The 16,347-nt window shown below is 36.3% G+C and overlaps 1 protein-coding gene across 4 annotated transcripts in view; it reads right to left on the bottom strand.

Moving 5' to 3' along the window:
• Positions 1 to 16,347, bottom strand: part of ADAMTSL1 (ADAMTS like 1) — an 873,417-nt gene that overhangs the window by 293,041 nt on the left and 564,029 nt on the right. For all 4 annotated transcript variants that reach the window (XM_077912089.1, XM_077912090.1, XM_077912093.1 and 1 more), the window contains one exon: positions 651 to 887. In XM_077912089.1, coding sequence (XP_077768215.1) covers positions 651 to 887 — 237 coding nt within the window. The remainder of the gene's footprint in view (positions 1 to 650; positions 888 to 16,347) is intronic.

The following is a 16,347-nucleotide window of genomic DNA, read 5'->3' as shown; positions in this document are numbered from 1 at the left end:
AATACATCATATACACTAACTTTCTCTTTTTACTAACCCCACACCTAACTGATAAATTGACACCAGAAATCAAACGTCTTCACTATCCCTATTTTAAAGACTTGCCTGGATGAAATCTGACCTTAACTCACACTGCCATGCCTTTCATTAGTTTGCCCAAGCTTTCAACAAAATTAGAGTTACAATAATGAAGAAATAAGTTTGCCCAGAGTTTACTTGGAGATTTTAGAGTAAATCTTACCCAAGTGATTCAGCAACTCTAAGTAAATGAAAATTGATGCCTCCAATTTCACACAGACACACACATACACCCCACAGGCACATACAAATACATTTCAGTGACAACCAAGGTAGAAGTAATTTCGGAGTCTAATACAAAAGTGACACACATACTCAAGAACTTTTAGCCTTTCATATTCAGCTGAGACTCAAAGAATGAAAAAACAATTCTAGCCCTCTTTTCCTTAACACAAACTATAACATTTATAGTTTCAACTGAAAGTAAACCTCAATTTTCAAATCTATCATCCTTTATAAATTCTAGAAAAAGTAAAGCTGGATGATTGAGATAGCAGGACTATCCAAAGGCTATTTACTCAAAGACACTAGGACCCTCTGGAAAAATAGAATGGAAAGAAGTCAGCACTTACTTGGCACAAACCACTGATACACATATCCAAAGATTCTGTGTAGCAACGAGTCCCATCTAAGACTTTAGGTGCTAGTTCAACAACCAAGGTTGTTCCTTTGGCTTGGCATTTGAGTGAACATGGGTTGTCAGGGTCATTAGACACAGGAAGCCATTCATAAAACTGGCCATGGTGCTTGACATCATTGTGAGCTGAGCATTGCTGAGCTCGGAAATCGCCTGCTTCTGGTGGGCAGTCCTGGAAAAGAAAGGAAGGAGGCACATACAGGTTAAGAGGGTAGCCCAAACAGAAAACTGGAGCAGCTATGTGGGTTGTCAAAATCTTAGACAACAAAACAAATGTCCTGATTATTATAGATGGACACTCCCATAACATCTGAGAATCAATCATATGATTCTTTGGCTGTGAAAAGTGTAAAGATTTGAGAAAGTAATCACCTTGAAATATATTTTTGGATTGAAATAAGTGGAAAAGTCACCAACTTGAGATCGATCTAATTGATATTAGTTGGGAAAGTTGTCAGCTTGAAATATATTTTCTGAAAGATGTTGAATCATCCATGGATCCCTCTACAATGAAATACGATTTTGATTTCTATGTAACTTAAGTAGAACTTACTGAAGCCAGAGGGTTAGTCGAAAAACATGCCTGTTGCCTTCAGTTCTAATAATGAAACCTATGACAATACTATAGCAACTTGCAGCATAAAGTTATGATAATTTCATTCAAACATTTTTGTAGGACTGTTTGTACAAAACTTTGCACAGCATCTAGAATTAAATATGGGGGGACAAAAAAGAGAAAAGAGCATTTATATCTTAATTTCTTTCGCAACACAGCAGAGCAGAAAGGTTTGGACTTCTCAGATGGGAGCAAGGCTGTGATAGAGGGGTCTCTCTGAGACTAGGTTTCCTTTTGTTCAGATGAGAGGTAATAATACTACTCAGCCCTCAAGGTCACTGTGAGAATTTCCTGGGCTTATGTCAGCTAAATACTGGCATAAGGAAGACAGTACATGGTAGCTATTACTATGATTATTCAATGAAGCCACTGAAGAGAAAAAGCTGGAGAATTATGAGATCCTCTGAATTTAAATTTTAAATCACATTGGCAGAGACCAGTGGAAAATAAAAATGTTTTAAATGTATATTTTATAAATGGCATTTTAAAATTAAAACTATAACTCATGATGGCTATTATCTAAAGCACGATACATTTTAGTGAAAGCAAATGATACTCAACTTTAAAAAGGCAAGCATCACCTATCCCTCGAAAAGGCTTTTGGATACATTTATTTCATTCTCCACGTGTTCAGATTAGGATTTACTATGGGATATTATAGAATATCTATTTATTGGGACACCTGGATGCCTCAGTCATTTAAGCATTTGCCTTCAGCTCAAGTCATGACCAAGGGTCCTGGGATTGAGCCCCACACAGGGCTCCTTGCTCAGTGGGGATCCTGCTTCTCCCTCTGCCTCTGCCCCTCCTCCTGCTGGTGCTTTCTCTCTCTCTCTCAGATAAATAAATAAAATCTTTTTAAAAAAGAATCCATGTGTTGAAAGGTTTTAACTATAATTTTGAAAAATCTCAAATAGAGGCTTGGATGTGGCCTTTAGCATGTCTTGGTTACTACATCATAATTTTTGAGGGCTCTACATAGAATAAGGTTTCTTTCTCTGAAAACCTCTTTACATTTAAAGAAGCATTGTGAGGATAGTATTACTCTATTTCATAAAATGGAATTCCTGACTTTTTTCCCCCAAACTTTAGTGGTACCATTAAGTAGCATATAAGATTTTAATATTTGGAGCAGCATAAATTCTTTCTAGGCAAGATGGTGGATAAGCACTTAAACACTTACTTAAGATGAACATAAAATAGCTTAAAATATAATATAACATCTCAAAGGTAGTTTACTGCTAGTATCATATATGTTCTTAGAGTGAATGAAAACATAGTATTAAAGAAAAAATAGTTTATAAATATAATACCCATCACTACCCAATGAGGCTTAAGTGATTTCAAATATTGCCTGAGAAAAGTGTAATTAAAATTCATTACTTATTAATTTTGTAAATGATAGGCAACAGTTTAAAATTTTTAAAGATCAATCAATAAGCATGTGTTATACTTTGTCTCTTGTGATAGTTATTCATCACGAGAAATAAAACAAAAACCACACCCTACAAAACTATGTTATGAATCACACAACAGGTTAGTTGTATATTGGTAACACAGATTCTCTGAACTTAAATGTTTTAATACTAGCTCCTTTCAGACCATGTGTTCCAAAATAAGAGTGAAGACAGATTTTTAACAGTCACCTGTCACACGCTCACATTAAAAACAAGACCACAACTTGTTTACAAATCCTACCAGTCTCTGCTTAGACCTCACTTACTTACTTCTGTCTTGAAATAAACCTATGAATGAACATTGTCCGCCAGTCTACACATTCTCTTCCTAAAGTTCCCCCATTTGAGCTACAACAGAGACTGTTAAAATAACCTGCTATCTATGATCAGCATGTTTCCCTGGTGGCCGCTGTATGTGAGCTCCCAGAGCAGAACTGATAGGTTAGTTAATAATGTTTATTTTTTGTTTGTTTTTGAAGGAGAGAAAGCAAGGAAGAGAGAGAGAGAACATGAGTGGGGGAGGCAGGGCAGAGGGAGAAGGAGAGAGGGAATCTCAAGCAGACTCCCCCATGAGTGCAGAATCTGACAGGGAACTTGATCTCATGACCCTGAGATCATGACCTGAGCCAAATTCAAGAGTTGGATGCTCAATCAACTGAGGCACTCCTTATTAATGATGTTGAAGTGTTTTCAGTTGCATCATACCTGTCATCCCAAGAATCACCTGATTTCTCAGTAATACAAAAGAAAGCAGAAAGTTGGGGTAAGTTGTTTAGAATGGTCACCAACCCCTCTCATAATTAACCTTTTCCTCCCTTTTCTAGAAATGAAAGTGAATCAGCTGTAAGGGAATTACAGGGTCAGGCTGAATGATCTCTGCATTAAAGTCATGAGAGTAGTATATAATTAAGAGACCTCTTAGTATGAACCAGAGATCATTTTCTGCATTTATCCAATTCTGAGAGGAGTGTCAGTTATATTTTTAAATTGATGTTACATAGTCTTAGTACAGACATAAAACTGCAGAACCTCTTAGAGTCCCTTCTATTCGACCAAATGTGTTGAGTCTTCCCATCTTTCTAAAATAAATAAGGCTCAAAGGCACTCAAAGGTAAAATAAGTAAAAAGTTAAAATATTAACACTTTTAGGTTTTTTTCTTCTGTGACACAGTCAACAGAGAATCAAGGAGCAGACTGATGGTCCTGTTCTCAACCCACCTTTAGCTAACAGCTGCAAGAGTACCTTTTATAGATATTATAAACTTTCACAACTGGAGAAATGTCTCTAAGAAAAATAAATGCTCGGGAATACCTTTATTCATTTTTATCATCACTGTCTTTTCTTCCACCCATATTTTTGTAGAGGTGGGAAAATACATTTTGCTAAATTGAGAATGTACTTAAAACCTGGAGTTCAGAGTTGGAAACTGAACTTGAACCTTTTTAATGTTTTAGTTTATTTGTACTTGGCAAAATGCAACTTCCTGTTTTAAGAAAAAGGACTTAAGAGGACTTATAAAACAGGTTCAGAAAGCTTCTTGGACATCAAATAGCTCTTACAAAATAACATTTTGATGATTTAAGTGTAAATGAATCAGAAACATATGAATCAAATTTCCCTTGAAATACACATGTTTAAAAATTAAGGGAAGAAGGATTTGGCAAAAGCTTCTTTGTTGAACCCAAAACATCTCAAGCATAGTTCAAGACCCTCATTGAACCCCTGATACATCTGGGATCACCCAGCTGCAGGAATGGAAACTCAAGCACAGTCATCACAGCTTCTTGTCCCGCCAGTATGATCATAATAATTGCAACAGAACAGCTCTCATTTGTATAGAGATCCACCGTGTACAAAATTTTTAGTTTTTAATTATAATTTGGTTCAAGAGACCACCATCCTTCCTAATATTCTTAGAAATCAGATTTGGAAACTGATGTCCTAATTGCTTTGGAAAATATTTAATGTCTTATCCTGGTCATCCTCCTTGAAATATTAGCTTCTGGAAATATGCTTTATGATACCATAGGTCATCAGTGCTGCCCATGAGATGTGGTTTTCCTGAATGTAGCATGTATTGGATATATGCAATGTGATTTTGTATATATAAAGCCTTAGTAGTAGAAATCATGAATTTTCAATGGGGATAATTAAAACAAAGAAGAAAACAAATCAATTACTTATATATTTATGCACTGAACCTGGCTTATAGATAGTAATGACACAAACAATGAAAATTACCAAAAATTCTAGTGGCTAACTGAACAAAACACATGCCCCTGGCAAAACACAAGAACCTGGCAAAAAACATGGTGTGAGAAGGATGCACTGGATTAAAGATCCTTCCCTTCCAGCCTCTCTTATGTCTCTAGAAATACCATCTAGTAGAAATGGAGGAAGAAAGAGCAATCGAACACTTTCCCTGGCCTTCTGTCTATTTCCAATTAACTGTCGTATGCTTGTGGATTGACAACTGTGTGTCAGGTTCCTGAGTTAGGACTTCCTCACTCTGAAAAAAATATATTTTATTTTAAACAGTCAGATGATCCCATGAGTTACTGTATTTAGCCACTAATACAATATAATAGTTTTCCAATTTTTAAGCAGTCACTCTGAACCATAGCAGAATTTTCTCCTTTAAAAGCACAGAAATATAGTCTGACCTTTTATTTGCTCCCATTATAATTCATAAAGTCCGTGGAGTTCTGCCATAGATGAATCCAATTCAAAACACTTTCTGGTTAATCAACTAGCCAGTGGGAAAGATAAGATGGATCCCAGATGTCCCCTGATGATGATAGGTGGATCAGATTACATTGTGGGATGAAAGAGAGTTAGGCTTTCCAGAGTTTACTCACTGGGTGAAATGTAAAAGATTCTATCTCAGCAGTTAAGGTGGGAGCGTCTGAAAGGCCTTTAAAATGGTTTTTGAAAAAATATACAGAAGATATAGATTCAGTGTCAGGAGAAGCATGACTTTTTCTGTATTTTCTCTCTTTTTAAAGAAGACATTTTCTTTCCAGAGGGACATGTCTCTGCTTTACCTCTGTCCTTCATTGGTTGGCCTTCTCTGCTAATTTTTGCTGTTTCAGTGAACATATATGAGTGCCATATTCTGATTCTGTGGTTCTATTTACAGAGACACTATTCATACTTGATAATATCAAGAAAACACTGGAAAGTGTATTTGGGTGGCCACATGAACTGTAGTAATGGAAAAAAAAATCTTTGCTTCCTACTGTACTTCCCTATCTTGCCACTGTTCTTCTGAATCTTTTCTTTCTCCTTCACCCTGCCCTAAGCACTCACTCCTCATGAAAGTTGCTATGCAAGAAAACAGAGTTGCTTAGTAAGGCATTTGCTCCATTTGCCAGCAATTTGGTACTGCTATTCATGATAAAAACATAGATAGAAATTTCTCAGCTACTTGATGACTTTAGAGAATCTTACTAGTTCTAAGTTTTGCCCTTGAAACATTAGGAATTCTCAAAGTACATGGTAAAATAGAAAAAGATTACAAGTTTCCTTCATAATAAATGGATGGAGGCTCTGGAAAACATACTCCCAAAGCTCTCAAATCTCTTAGCACACTTAAGTAGATGGCAGGCTGCCTCGTTTATATATTTTTGTCTCTATTACTTGGCTTTCTGCTTCTTTTATTCAAAGTTAAGGTGAAAATGGTATCTCCCCTGTCAGGTAAGTATGGAGAGAGCCCAGATGTCTATTGACTGATGAATGGATAAAGGAGTGGTGTGTGTGTGTGTGTGTGTGTGTGTACACAATGGAATATTATTCAGCCATGAAAAAGAATGAAATCTTGCCATTTGCAATGATGCAAATGAAGCTAGAGGGTATTATGCTAAGTGAAATAAGTCTGTCAGAGAAAGGCAAATACCATATGACCTCAGTCATGTGTGGAATTTAAGAAAGAAAACAGATGGACATATGGGAAGGGCGGGGAAGGAGAGAGGAAAACAAGTCATAAGTGACTCTTTATGATAGAGAAAAAGCTGAGGGTTGATGGAGAGAGGTGGGTAGGGGATGGGCTAGATGAGTGATAGGTATTAAAGAGGGCACTTATTGTGATGAGCACTGTGTGTTGTATGTAAGTGATAAATCGCTGAATTCTACTCCAGAAACCAATATTGCACTGTATATTAACAAACTTTAAATGAAATAAAATATAAAAATTAAAATTACAAAGATAATCATAAGGAAACACATAAAAAACCCAGAGTTATGATGAAATACCATCAAAAAAAAAAAAGATGAAATACCATCTCACATGGTACTGAAACATAACCAATGTTTCAGTTTTTATTTCCAACTCAGATTCCTCTCCTGAGCTTCAGGCTTTAATATACAAGGGCTTCCTTAGCATCTGGATGTTGAGGACATCACAAACTCCCTATGCCCAAATCTGAACCCCTCATCCTTTTCCTCTGCCCAAATCTGTTCCCTCCCCAGAGCCTGCCCAGTCACAGTCAACTCTACCCTTTTCTCAGGTTCTCAAACTTGAGGATGCATCAGAGTCACCTGGAGGGCTTGTGAAAAACCCAAGATTGCAGAGGCTCACCCTCCAAAGTTTCTGATTTAGTAGATCTCACCCCATGAGGTCCAAGAATATGCATTTCTAACAAGTTCCCTGGTGATTCTGGTGTTACTAGTTTGATGACCACGCTTTATGACCCACTGCCTTAGAGTCAACCTTGACACATCTAATCCATTTGGAAAGATTGGTTATATAGACAAAGTATGAAGAATCTGACCACAACCCAGTGTTGAACCACCATCATGTTACCTGCACTACCACCATAGTATCCTAACTAATCACCTGTCTTCTGCCCTTGCTCTCTTAGAGACTTTTGCCAATGCAGCAGCCAGAATGAGCTTATTAAAGCATAAAGCACATTGTGTAAACTTTCTGCTATGACTTTGTAATGGCTCCCCACTTCACTCAGCTAAAAGACAAAATCTTCATCTCGGATGGAGGTGAAGATCTGGCCCCATCACCTCCTATTGTCTTCATTACTCACCTGGCTCCAGCCACACTGGATTCCAGCTCTCTCTTGGACACTACAGGAATGCTCTTACCCTAGGACACAAGCCTTATCTACTCCCTCTGCCTGGCATTTTCTTTGCTCAGATTCCAAATGGATAATTACCTCACCTCCATCAAGTTTTTGCTCACATATCACCTTCTCAAATAGACCTAAACCCAGTACTCTCTGTAAAATTGCAATATCCCCTCCCACTACTGATTCCGATTCCTCTTTCTCCTCTCAACTTTGGTCTTTTTTTTTCATCACACTTAATCACATTCAAGTATGCCATATAATTTACTTCTTTATCATGCTCATTTTTAATTGCCTGTCTCATTCCACTAAAGCATAAGTTCCAGAAGGACAGGAATCTTTGACTGGCTCACTCTTATATACGAGGACTCAAGTATATGTTGAAAGAATGAGTGTCTAACATTAAATAAATGGAACAGAGGTGCTATTTTTCATTGTAGAAACTCCACTTCTATTTTTTCAAATCTTGCAGGAAATCTAATTCTTGATAGCTTTCTCATTCATGGGACATCTAATTTTTTTCTTTAAAATACAAATGTACAAGAATACTTGTGCATTTCAGACACTAGGAAAAGTGAGTAGGGATTCTAGCCTGTTTTCTGAATAGGCAGATTGATATTTCCTCCTCCACATAAACAAATTTAACAAGGTAATATTAAGAAACATAAAATGTGCTGAAATTATTTATTATTCAATAAATAGCCAGACATTTGTAAATTTTATATAGCACTCCATGTTATATGCATGCACTATAAAGTGCTAATGTAAAGGTATCAAGCTTTATCCCCCAAATTTTGGCCACCTGCTTATAGTAACATCAACATCGTCATCAAAAGCATTTATTTGTAAAAGACTGTTAGCTGCTACGTAAAATGAAATTAAACAGACATCCCTTCCCTGTCTAGACAGTCTGTATGGAGACAATTCTATTATATTTCAAGAGCATAATATTTAAATCTCTAACACATCATTGTGAGTGCAAAGAACAGAAAATGGGGTCGATTCTGGAGGGTGGTGCTATAGTAGGTAGAGGCCATTCTTGGCTCATTCTTCCTCCTTTTTGAAAATGCCAACAGACTTTCTTGGGACACTAGACTTTCATATATACAAGATATATTTTTAAAGTCCTTGTTTTTGTTCTCTTTTTTTTCCTAGTGTAAAAGATTTGCAGATTTTCTTTATTCTCCTTCCAAACTGTCAACACTCTTGGAAAATCATATATTTAAGGGAAATACATCCCTACAAAAATTAATCATTAACCATTTTAATGCTTTACTATGGATCAGGTTTATGCTCCATAAAATAACATCTTTACAGATTTGTGACCCTGTAAAATAATATGGAACTCTCTAGTTTATTCAAGCTTTGGGTGTGCCCTACTCTATGCCTACTAAGTGAATACTGGTTACAGGTATATAAAATAGCTCTAAACCATTCCAGTGTGTTATTCAGGTCCAGACATAAGAGATTCAAAATGTATGATATAATAAATCATTAACCACACCCTACTTACTTGATTAGAGCTTGTTATCTGAAAACAAATGCTTTGCCTGGCTAGTTTTTAATGACTCCAGGCATCGGAGAGCTGATCTAAGTAAAAACATTTAAAACATTTAGTTTTAAAAGTTCATTTTTTTTCCTTTGGGTAGCTTTTATTTCAGTGCTTTTATTTTTTCTCCTTTGAACAATGCAGACTCTTGGAATCCAATTCCCCAGAGGTATTTGTAGGACTGGTTGTAGTTTGTCATGTTAGACTCTTAAATTCTCTCAATTTTGAAAATATTCATTCCTTGAGGCCTTTTATTATTTTTAGTCCCTTTCTTTGAATTAGCTCCAATTTAGCAGTATCTTTTCTTAAATCAGCATTTCTCCCTTTTTACTATTTTTTATAGTTTAAAATAAATGTCCTCCCCCACCCCTTCTAAATTAGCATATTTGAAGTGGCAATTTGTAATCTTTTTTAGAACATGGCAGACAATTTCATTTTATAAACACACAATTACATAGTTTTTGTTGTTATTTTCAGATGGCATTTACCAAAATATCTGTGGTGGAGAGTCAGATCTAGAGGAAAAACTAGTACAAGGGGAACATTTTAGCAGGTAAATACCTAAACTGTTACTATTGCTCAGGCCTGTTGTGTAACAATTTCACTATGTTTCTATTTATTGCAAAAGGTAATAAAGCTTGACATATTACAAAGGACAAAATATGAAGACCGAAATTGTCTTCTGGAGCATGTGGTGCTTATGCCAGTCACTTGAAAGAAGAATGGAAAAAGACACTGTCTAGAGCAATTCAAAGATAAATTCCATGTTGGACAATTGAGAGGAGACCACCCCCCCACACACACACACACAAAAAGAGAGGGGAGACCCCAGCATTCTTGCTTCACCTTCTCTTCACAGTCTCTAACAAACCACCTGATGTTGCCTGCCAGCTTTGCTTCATTTTGGCTGTCACTGAATCCTGACAGCTGTCTGGGTTTTCTAGCACTGCATCTAATCATCCAATCCTTTTTGGAGGCAGGTAACACAATACTGTGAACGACTTGATGCCTCTGGGCACTCTTTAGGTAAGGACATAGAAGTTGTTTGCTATCTTTTCCCAGTTCCCTTTCTAAATTTCCTTCCGTTTTCCCTTTCTTTTTTTCTAGGGGCCTAGGACCAACATGTGCCACTAATTATATCTCTGCCCTCTCTCCTATCCCAGGTTCCTTTTTACCCTGCCCAAAAGGACAGGTCCATCATTGCTCTTATAATGATTCTCTTGTCAAATTCCCATTACGGCCATTGATATTGGATTGTTGGGTTCCATTTTTAGAACACAGTGAAAGGAGTCAGCTCCTAAACAAAAGGGAAAGGTTTATCTCTGCCTAGGGTCTCCAGATTTACATTGGTCAAAAGGTGGCTGGTACTGTCATATGATAGTTTTGTGGGTAAATGGGACATAAATGGGTTAATACAAGTAAAACATTTAAATCTATATGGGCTCATAGTAAGTACTCAACAAATGTATGGTATTGCTATTATTCTAATACCACAGAATGAGAAACGATTCATGAGCTACCCAGCTCTGGGGAGCCTTCAGAGGGACCTCAGACTGCTTTTTTTTCATCCAGGTTTGCCTTTCCCATTGTCTTGCTGCCTCTAAAACTACTTTATTCAGTTATTTAAACATCATTTTAATTAAAGTGACTTATCTGAATGCCTTAACATATGAATCTAATCAAACAATATCATGTGCCAAATTTACTGGGTTATAAGTTTAATGGATGACAACACTCAACTTTGTTCCTATGTGCTCATACTTCTTAGTTTGTTGATCTTGGACCATGGACATATTTTAAGAAACCAAAAAGGAATTAGAGAAATATATTTTCTGACCCCTAAAACCTAGTGTTTTCAGGTTGTCCTTTGAAACTTAAAGCATGGTCTCTCAGCACCAGCCTCATCCTGAAGAGCATGTTGCTCCAAAGTGGATTTTCCTGTCCTCTGTCTGTAAAACTTCCATTTCTTTCAGTGGGCAGCAATAGGTAAAAGTAAAGAAGGATGCAAATAGATTCAACTTATCTAGAGTAGTTTTGAATGAAAAATGCTGCTTTCTACTTAGTCATTCCCAATGACTATTAATTATGTATATTCAAGAAACATAAAGACACTTGTCAAATACCAGGCTACAGGAAAAAGTCAGATATACTCCCTGCCTTTGTGATGCTTACCATTTAAAGGAGGATGGTAGGTACTGAGGCTATATATCAAGTTATAGGATTACAGGAAGAGTAGCAGACAATTCAGAATTAGAAGATAATTTCTAGACAGAGATGACCACCCTTCCTATTTTGTTTTCCTTTAAAAAAAAAGATTTTATTTATTTATGTGAGAGATGGAGAGAAAGCACCAGCAGGGAAAGAGGGATATGGAAAAGCAGACTCCCTGCTGAGCAGGGAGCCTGATGCAGGGCTCAACCCTGGGACCCCGGGAACAAAGCTTAATTGACTGAGCCACCCAAGTACCCCATATTTTGTTTCCCTTTAAGCCTGAATCTGGACAAGGCAGTGAGGGAAAGAGCCATGGAAATGCTTTCTTACACTGCACACCGTCAATATAATTTAGAACTTTTTCAGTCCATTTTTCCTGTTCAGTGTGGTATGGTAATGCCACAAATACCTCAGCAGGTTTCTGCAGGAGCTGACCAAGCTCCACTCTTCTAGAGCTTCAGTTCTACCAATTCTCTCCAACCTCCCAACACTTTACATTTGAATATCCACCATTCCCTCAGTGCTGACTTCCTTGGCTAAGTTTATTCAATATGGCTTCCATATTCACCTGGCTGACACCTTGAGGCTCAAGTATAGCTTCCTGGTCATCTTCTTCAACAGCTCCCTAATCCTCAGCCTGTGCAAGACAACTCCCTCCGTGATGCTATAGCACCCTGTATGCACTTTCATTCTTGGACTTACCACCTTGTATTTTATTCTTGGTTTACTAAGGGCCTACTGTGAGCCTGGCACAAAATTTATGCCAAATCCCTGATTGGATTAAGGGACTTCTAGATGCAACAACATGGAGTACTAGATACTTTGAGGAAGCTTCCTCCTACAGAACACCTAAAAATACTACAGTTCATAAAAATAAAATTTAAAAAAAAATGTTAAATGGACAGCTGAGTTGGCAAGGAGTTTTCCTCAGAGACAAAAACAATGAGAAAGCATGAATCCAGAGAGGAAATTGATGGATATCCTAAAGGGATCTGCTGGTTTCCTGGTGGTTTGGAGCCTTCCACTTCCATAGCCTATAAGAGCAGAGTACAGGGGATAACATCTCTGGACTACAAATTGTGGAAGAGGGTCAAGGTCTCCCTCCAATGCCAAGACCCTAAGACAAAAGCCTCAGAGAAAGAGTAAAGTAGGAAAAGGGGCGGGGGGAACCCATTTAGTTTCTGCAAAAGGCTAAACTATGGAGATAATAAAAAAATCAGTGGTTTCTGGGTTATGAAGAATGGAGTGACGGGTAGAGCATAGGGATTTTTGATGTACTGTAACTTCCCTCTATGATACTACAATGGTAGACATATAAAATTATACATTTGCTCAAACCATAGAATATACAACGTGAAGAGTAAACCATAATGTAAGCTGTGGAACTTTGGGTGATTATATGTCAATGTAGGTAAATTGATTGTAATAAATGCTAAATAAGTAAATAAATAGTAATAAATGCATTCCCACTCCAGTGGAGTATGTTGATAGTTAGGAAGGTTATGCTCATGGTGGGCAGAAGCACATGGGAAACTTAAGTAATTTCTGCTTAATTTTGCCACAAACCTAAAACTTCTGTGAACAATGGAGTTTATTTAAAAAAAAATAAAATAAAATGGGATGACATCAACAAAACAAAAGCACTCAGCTTCACAGAGAAAAATAATAAGGAATCTTGCCAGTGAGGGATGGGGTAAAGTCTCCTACAGAATTCCTAATAACAGGACTCAAGAGAATTTGGGACACAATTCACACAGAGTGGACCTTGAAGAACTTTGTTTAAAGTTGTCTTGATTCATGCTGATCACCAGCCCATTCCAACTTCATCTCCCTCAAAAGAAAATATAAGTTCTCCCAGGAAGTATACATACTAACCCACACTATAAGAAAAGCTGTCCTAAATTCCAGCAATCATGAAAGCACATAGAAATATCAAAAAACACATGAGGAAACAAGGTGGCAAAAATAGGAGGAGATGAAAAAATAAGAAAGGAGAAAAGGAGATGGTAAAAATAAGAAAACACAAAGAATTCATATGGTAAAATGGTCAGATACAGAATACAAAGTCAAATTTAATATGCTTAAGGAAAATTCTTAAAAAGAATGTTAAAAAGGAATGTACACAAATGAAATATACAGAAAGGCTTTGGAAACTTCATAGATGGAACAAAAAGCGTATTAGAGTAAGGGAGATACATGTTAAATGAAGGAAGAGTTGAAATGACAGAAGACACAATACAGAGAAGCAAAGATATACAAAGTGTGAGAAAACTACTTTCAAAGAATTTTCTTGGAAAAATAATTTCAAATAACTAAAAATACAAATCCCACACCAGAAAGTCCAATGAAAATCACACAGGATAAATAAGTGGTTATATTAATCAGCTAACTTGAGATTACCAGTGATAAAGGTAAAATTATAAAAGCAGTAACAGAACAGAGGAAGAGCAATTCGAATGACAATTGGCATCTCAACAGCAACTGAAGGTCAACTGAAGGTCACTTCAAAGTGTTAAGGGGAGATCATTATTTTCACAGTAAAAGTAATATTTAAGAGAACTAAATACAGATATTTTACACAAACAACAAGAAAACCAAATTCACTATTTTCATTGAACCCTCTCTGAAAGAACTTATAAAGGATGTACTCCAGACAAAAAAAGATGAGCCTTGAATATCTAGGATTTAAGAAAGAATAGGGATCAAAGAAAATGGAATATTTCAAATATATCTAAATAAACCGTGACTATATAAAGCATCTAATCTGTGGTGTTAATAAAGATAGGCTGACTATATAAAGCATTGACTATATAAAACATCTAACCTGTGGGGTTAATAAAAACAGAGCCCAAACATTTGACGACAAAGGCATGTAAATTTGAAGGAGGGTAATTAGAGTTAAAATGTTATAAAAGACCTAAATTGTTTGATAGGCAGGTACAGATACTACTTTAGCCTTTCAGTATGCATATTGAGATTTAGAATAACCACTAAGAATGGCAATGGATATATGACTTTAAAACCAATGGACAGAAAAGTATAATAAAAAAGTCTCAATAGTTCAAAGAAGGCAAAAAAGGAAAAAAAGAAATATTAAAGTGTGGAGGCCGAGAAAAATCAAGGCCATTCCACCTCAAGTTCAGCGTTAGCACTTCCCAGGCCCCGGTGAATAAGAGCTGAAATTTACCTTACTTCAGTTACAGGAAGAAAACAGCTTACACCTTAACATCCTAGAAAGCCCCATATTAGAATAAGAACAGAGCTCAGTGCCCTTGAAAGCCCCATATCAAAATGTAAACAGAACTTGAGAAATTCCTCCACCCCTTCTGAAAATCCCCTAGACCAGCCTATAAAAAACCCAGCTGTAACCTAGTTCGGGGTCCAAGTCCCTGCTCCTCTGTGTCGGGTATACTTGGACCCAAGCTCGAGCTTGAGATTGCTAATAAACCCTCGTGCGCTTGCATCGGTGTCCGCTCCTTGGTGGTTTCTCAGACTCGCAATCTTGGGCACAACAAAAGTACGAACTAGAGATCCCAAAATCAGTTGATAGAAATGATTCCAATTTTATCAGTAATCATAGTAAATGCAAACAGAGTGAAGAAAGCAAAGATTACCAGATTGCAATAAAAAAATGTTTGCATGAGATTTTCATAAACTTAACTATAAAGATACATTGAAAGTAAAAGAATAGAAAATGATATATGAAATAAATCTAACATAATGAAAAGTAGACTAGCTGTAACAGTATCAGACAAAACAGATTTTGAGGCAAAAACATTACTACTGATAAATATGGTTACTACATTATGAATAAATGTTAAATTCCCTAGGAAGATAAAACCATTTAAAAATGCTTATATATGTAATAAGACATGTTTGAATTGGTCCAAGCAGATCACAAGGTGAAACTGGCAAATTAACCAATGAAGTAGAATATTACAAAAACCCTTCACTCCAGGTTAAGAAAATCATTAAAATAAAGGATTTGAAAAACACATTCAAAATGCTTGATATATATGGAAGAGATATATATTACATCTCCAGATCAAGGGCTACATATTCTTTCCAACAACACATGGATATTAGTCATAAAGCAAATCTCAACAAACTTCAAAGAAGTTTAGTAAAAAAATTACTTTTAACAAAATTACAATATAATTGTTAGAGAACAATAAAGATGATTTTAAAACTGCCATATATTTGGAAGTAGTAGACTTGTAAATAACTTTCAAATTTCCATTGTTTTTGCTTCAGGTTATAAATACCTGGGACTTTATCATGAAATTCCCTTTATTGCACTGTGGGAAGCAACCAGAGCAGTATTTGGTTGAACATTTTATAAAGGAAAAACAAGAGAGTCTGAAACTTAAGATGATGAATATCAAACCTAAGGAATTAGGGAAAATACAATAAAATAAATCCAAAGAAAGCAGATGAAATATAAATGATACAAAGATCAATGAAACAGAAAATACAGAAGCCCAACAAAGCCAAAGATTGGCCACTTGAAAAGATGAATAAAATAGATAACTTCTGAAAACTTTATTAAATGGCAAGATGAAGAAAACAGAAATCCCAAACACTATTATAGATCCAAAAAGGGAGAGGGCTGAAGACCCAGTTAAGAGTTAAAAAGATGGTAACAGAAAAGCATGAGCAGCTTCAGGCCACCAAATTTGAAAATTTTGTCTTAGGCAAAAACCATTCAAGAGGGAAAAAAAAA

This window comes from Canis aureus, chromosome 10, assembly GCF_053574225.1.
Source record: "Canis aureus isolate CA01 chromosome 10, VMU_Caureus_v.1.0, whole genome shotgun sequence".
NCBI lineage: Eukaryota > Metazoa > Chordata > Mammalia > Carnivora > Canidae > Canis > Canis aureus.
Note: the sequence above shows the minus strand (reverse complement) of the source record. Positions and strands in the feature narration are given on the sequence as shown.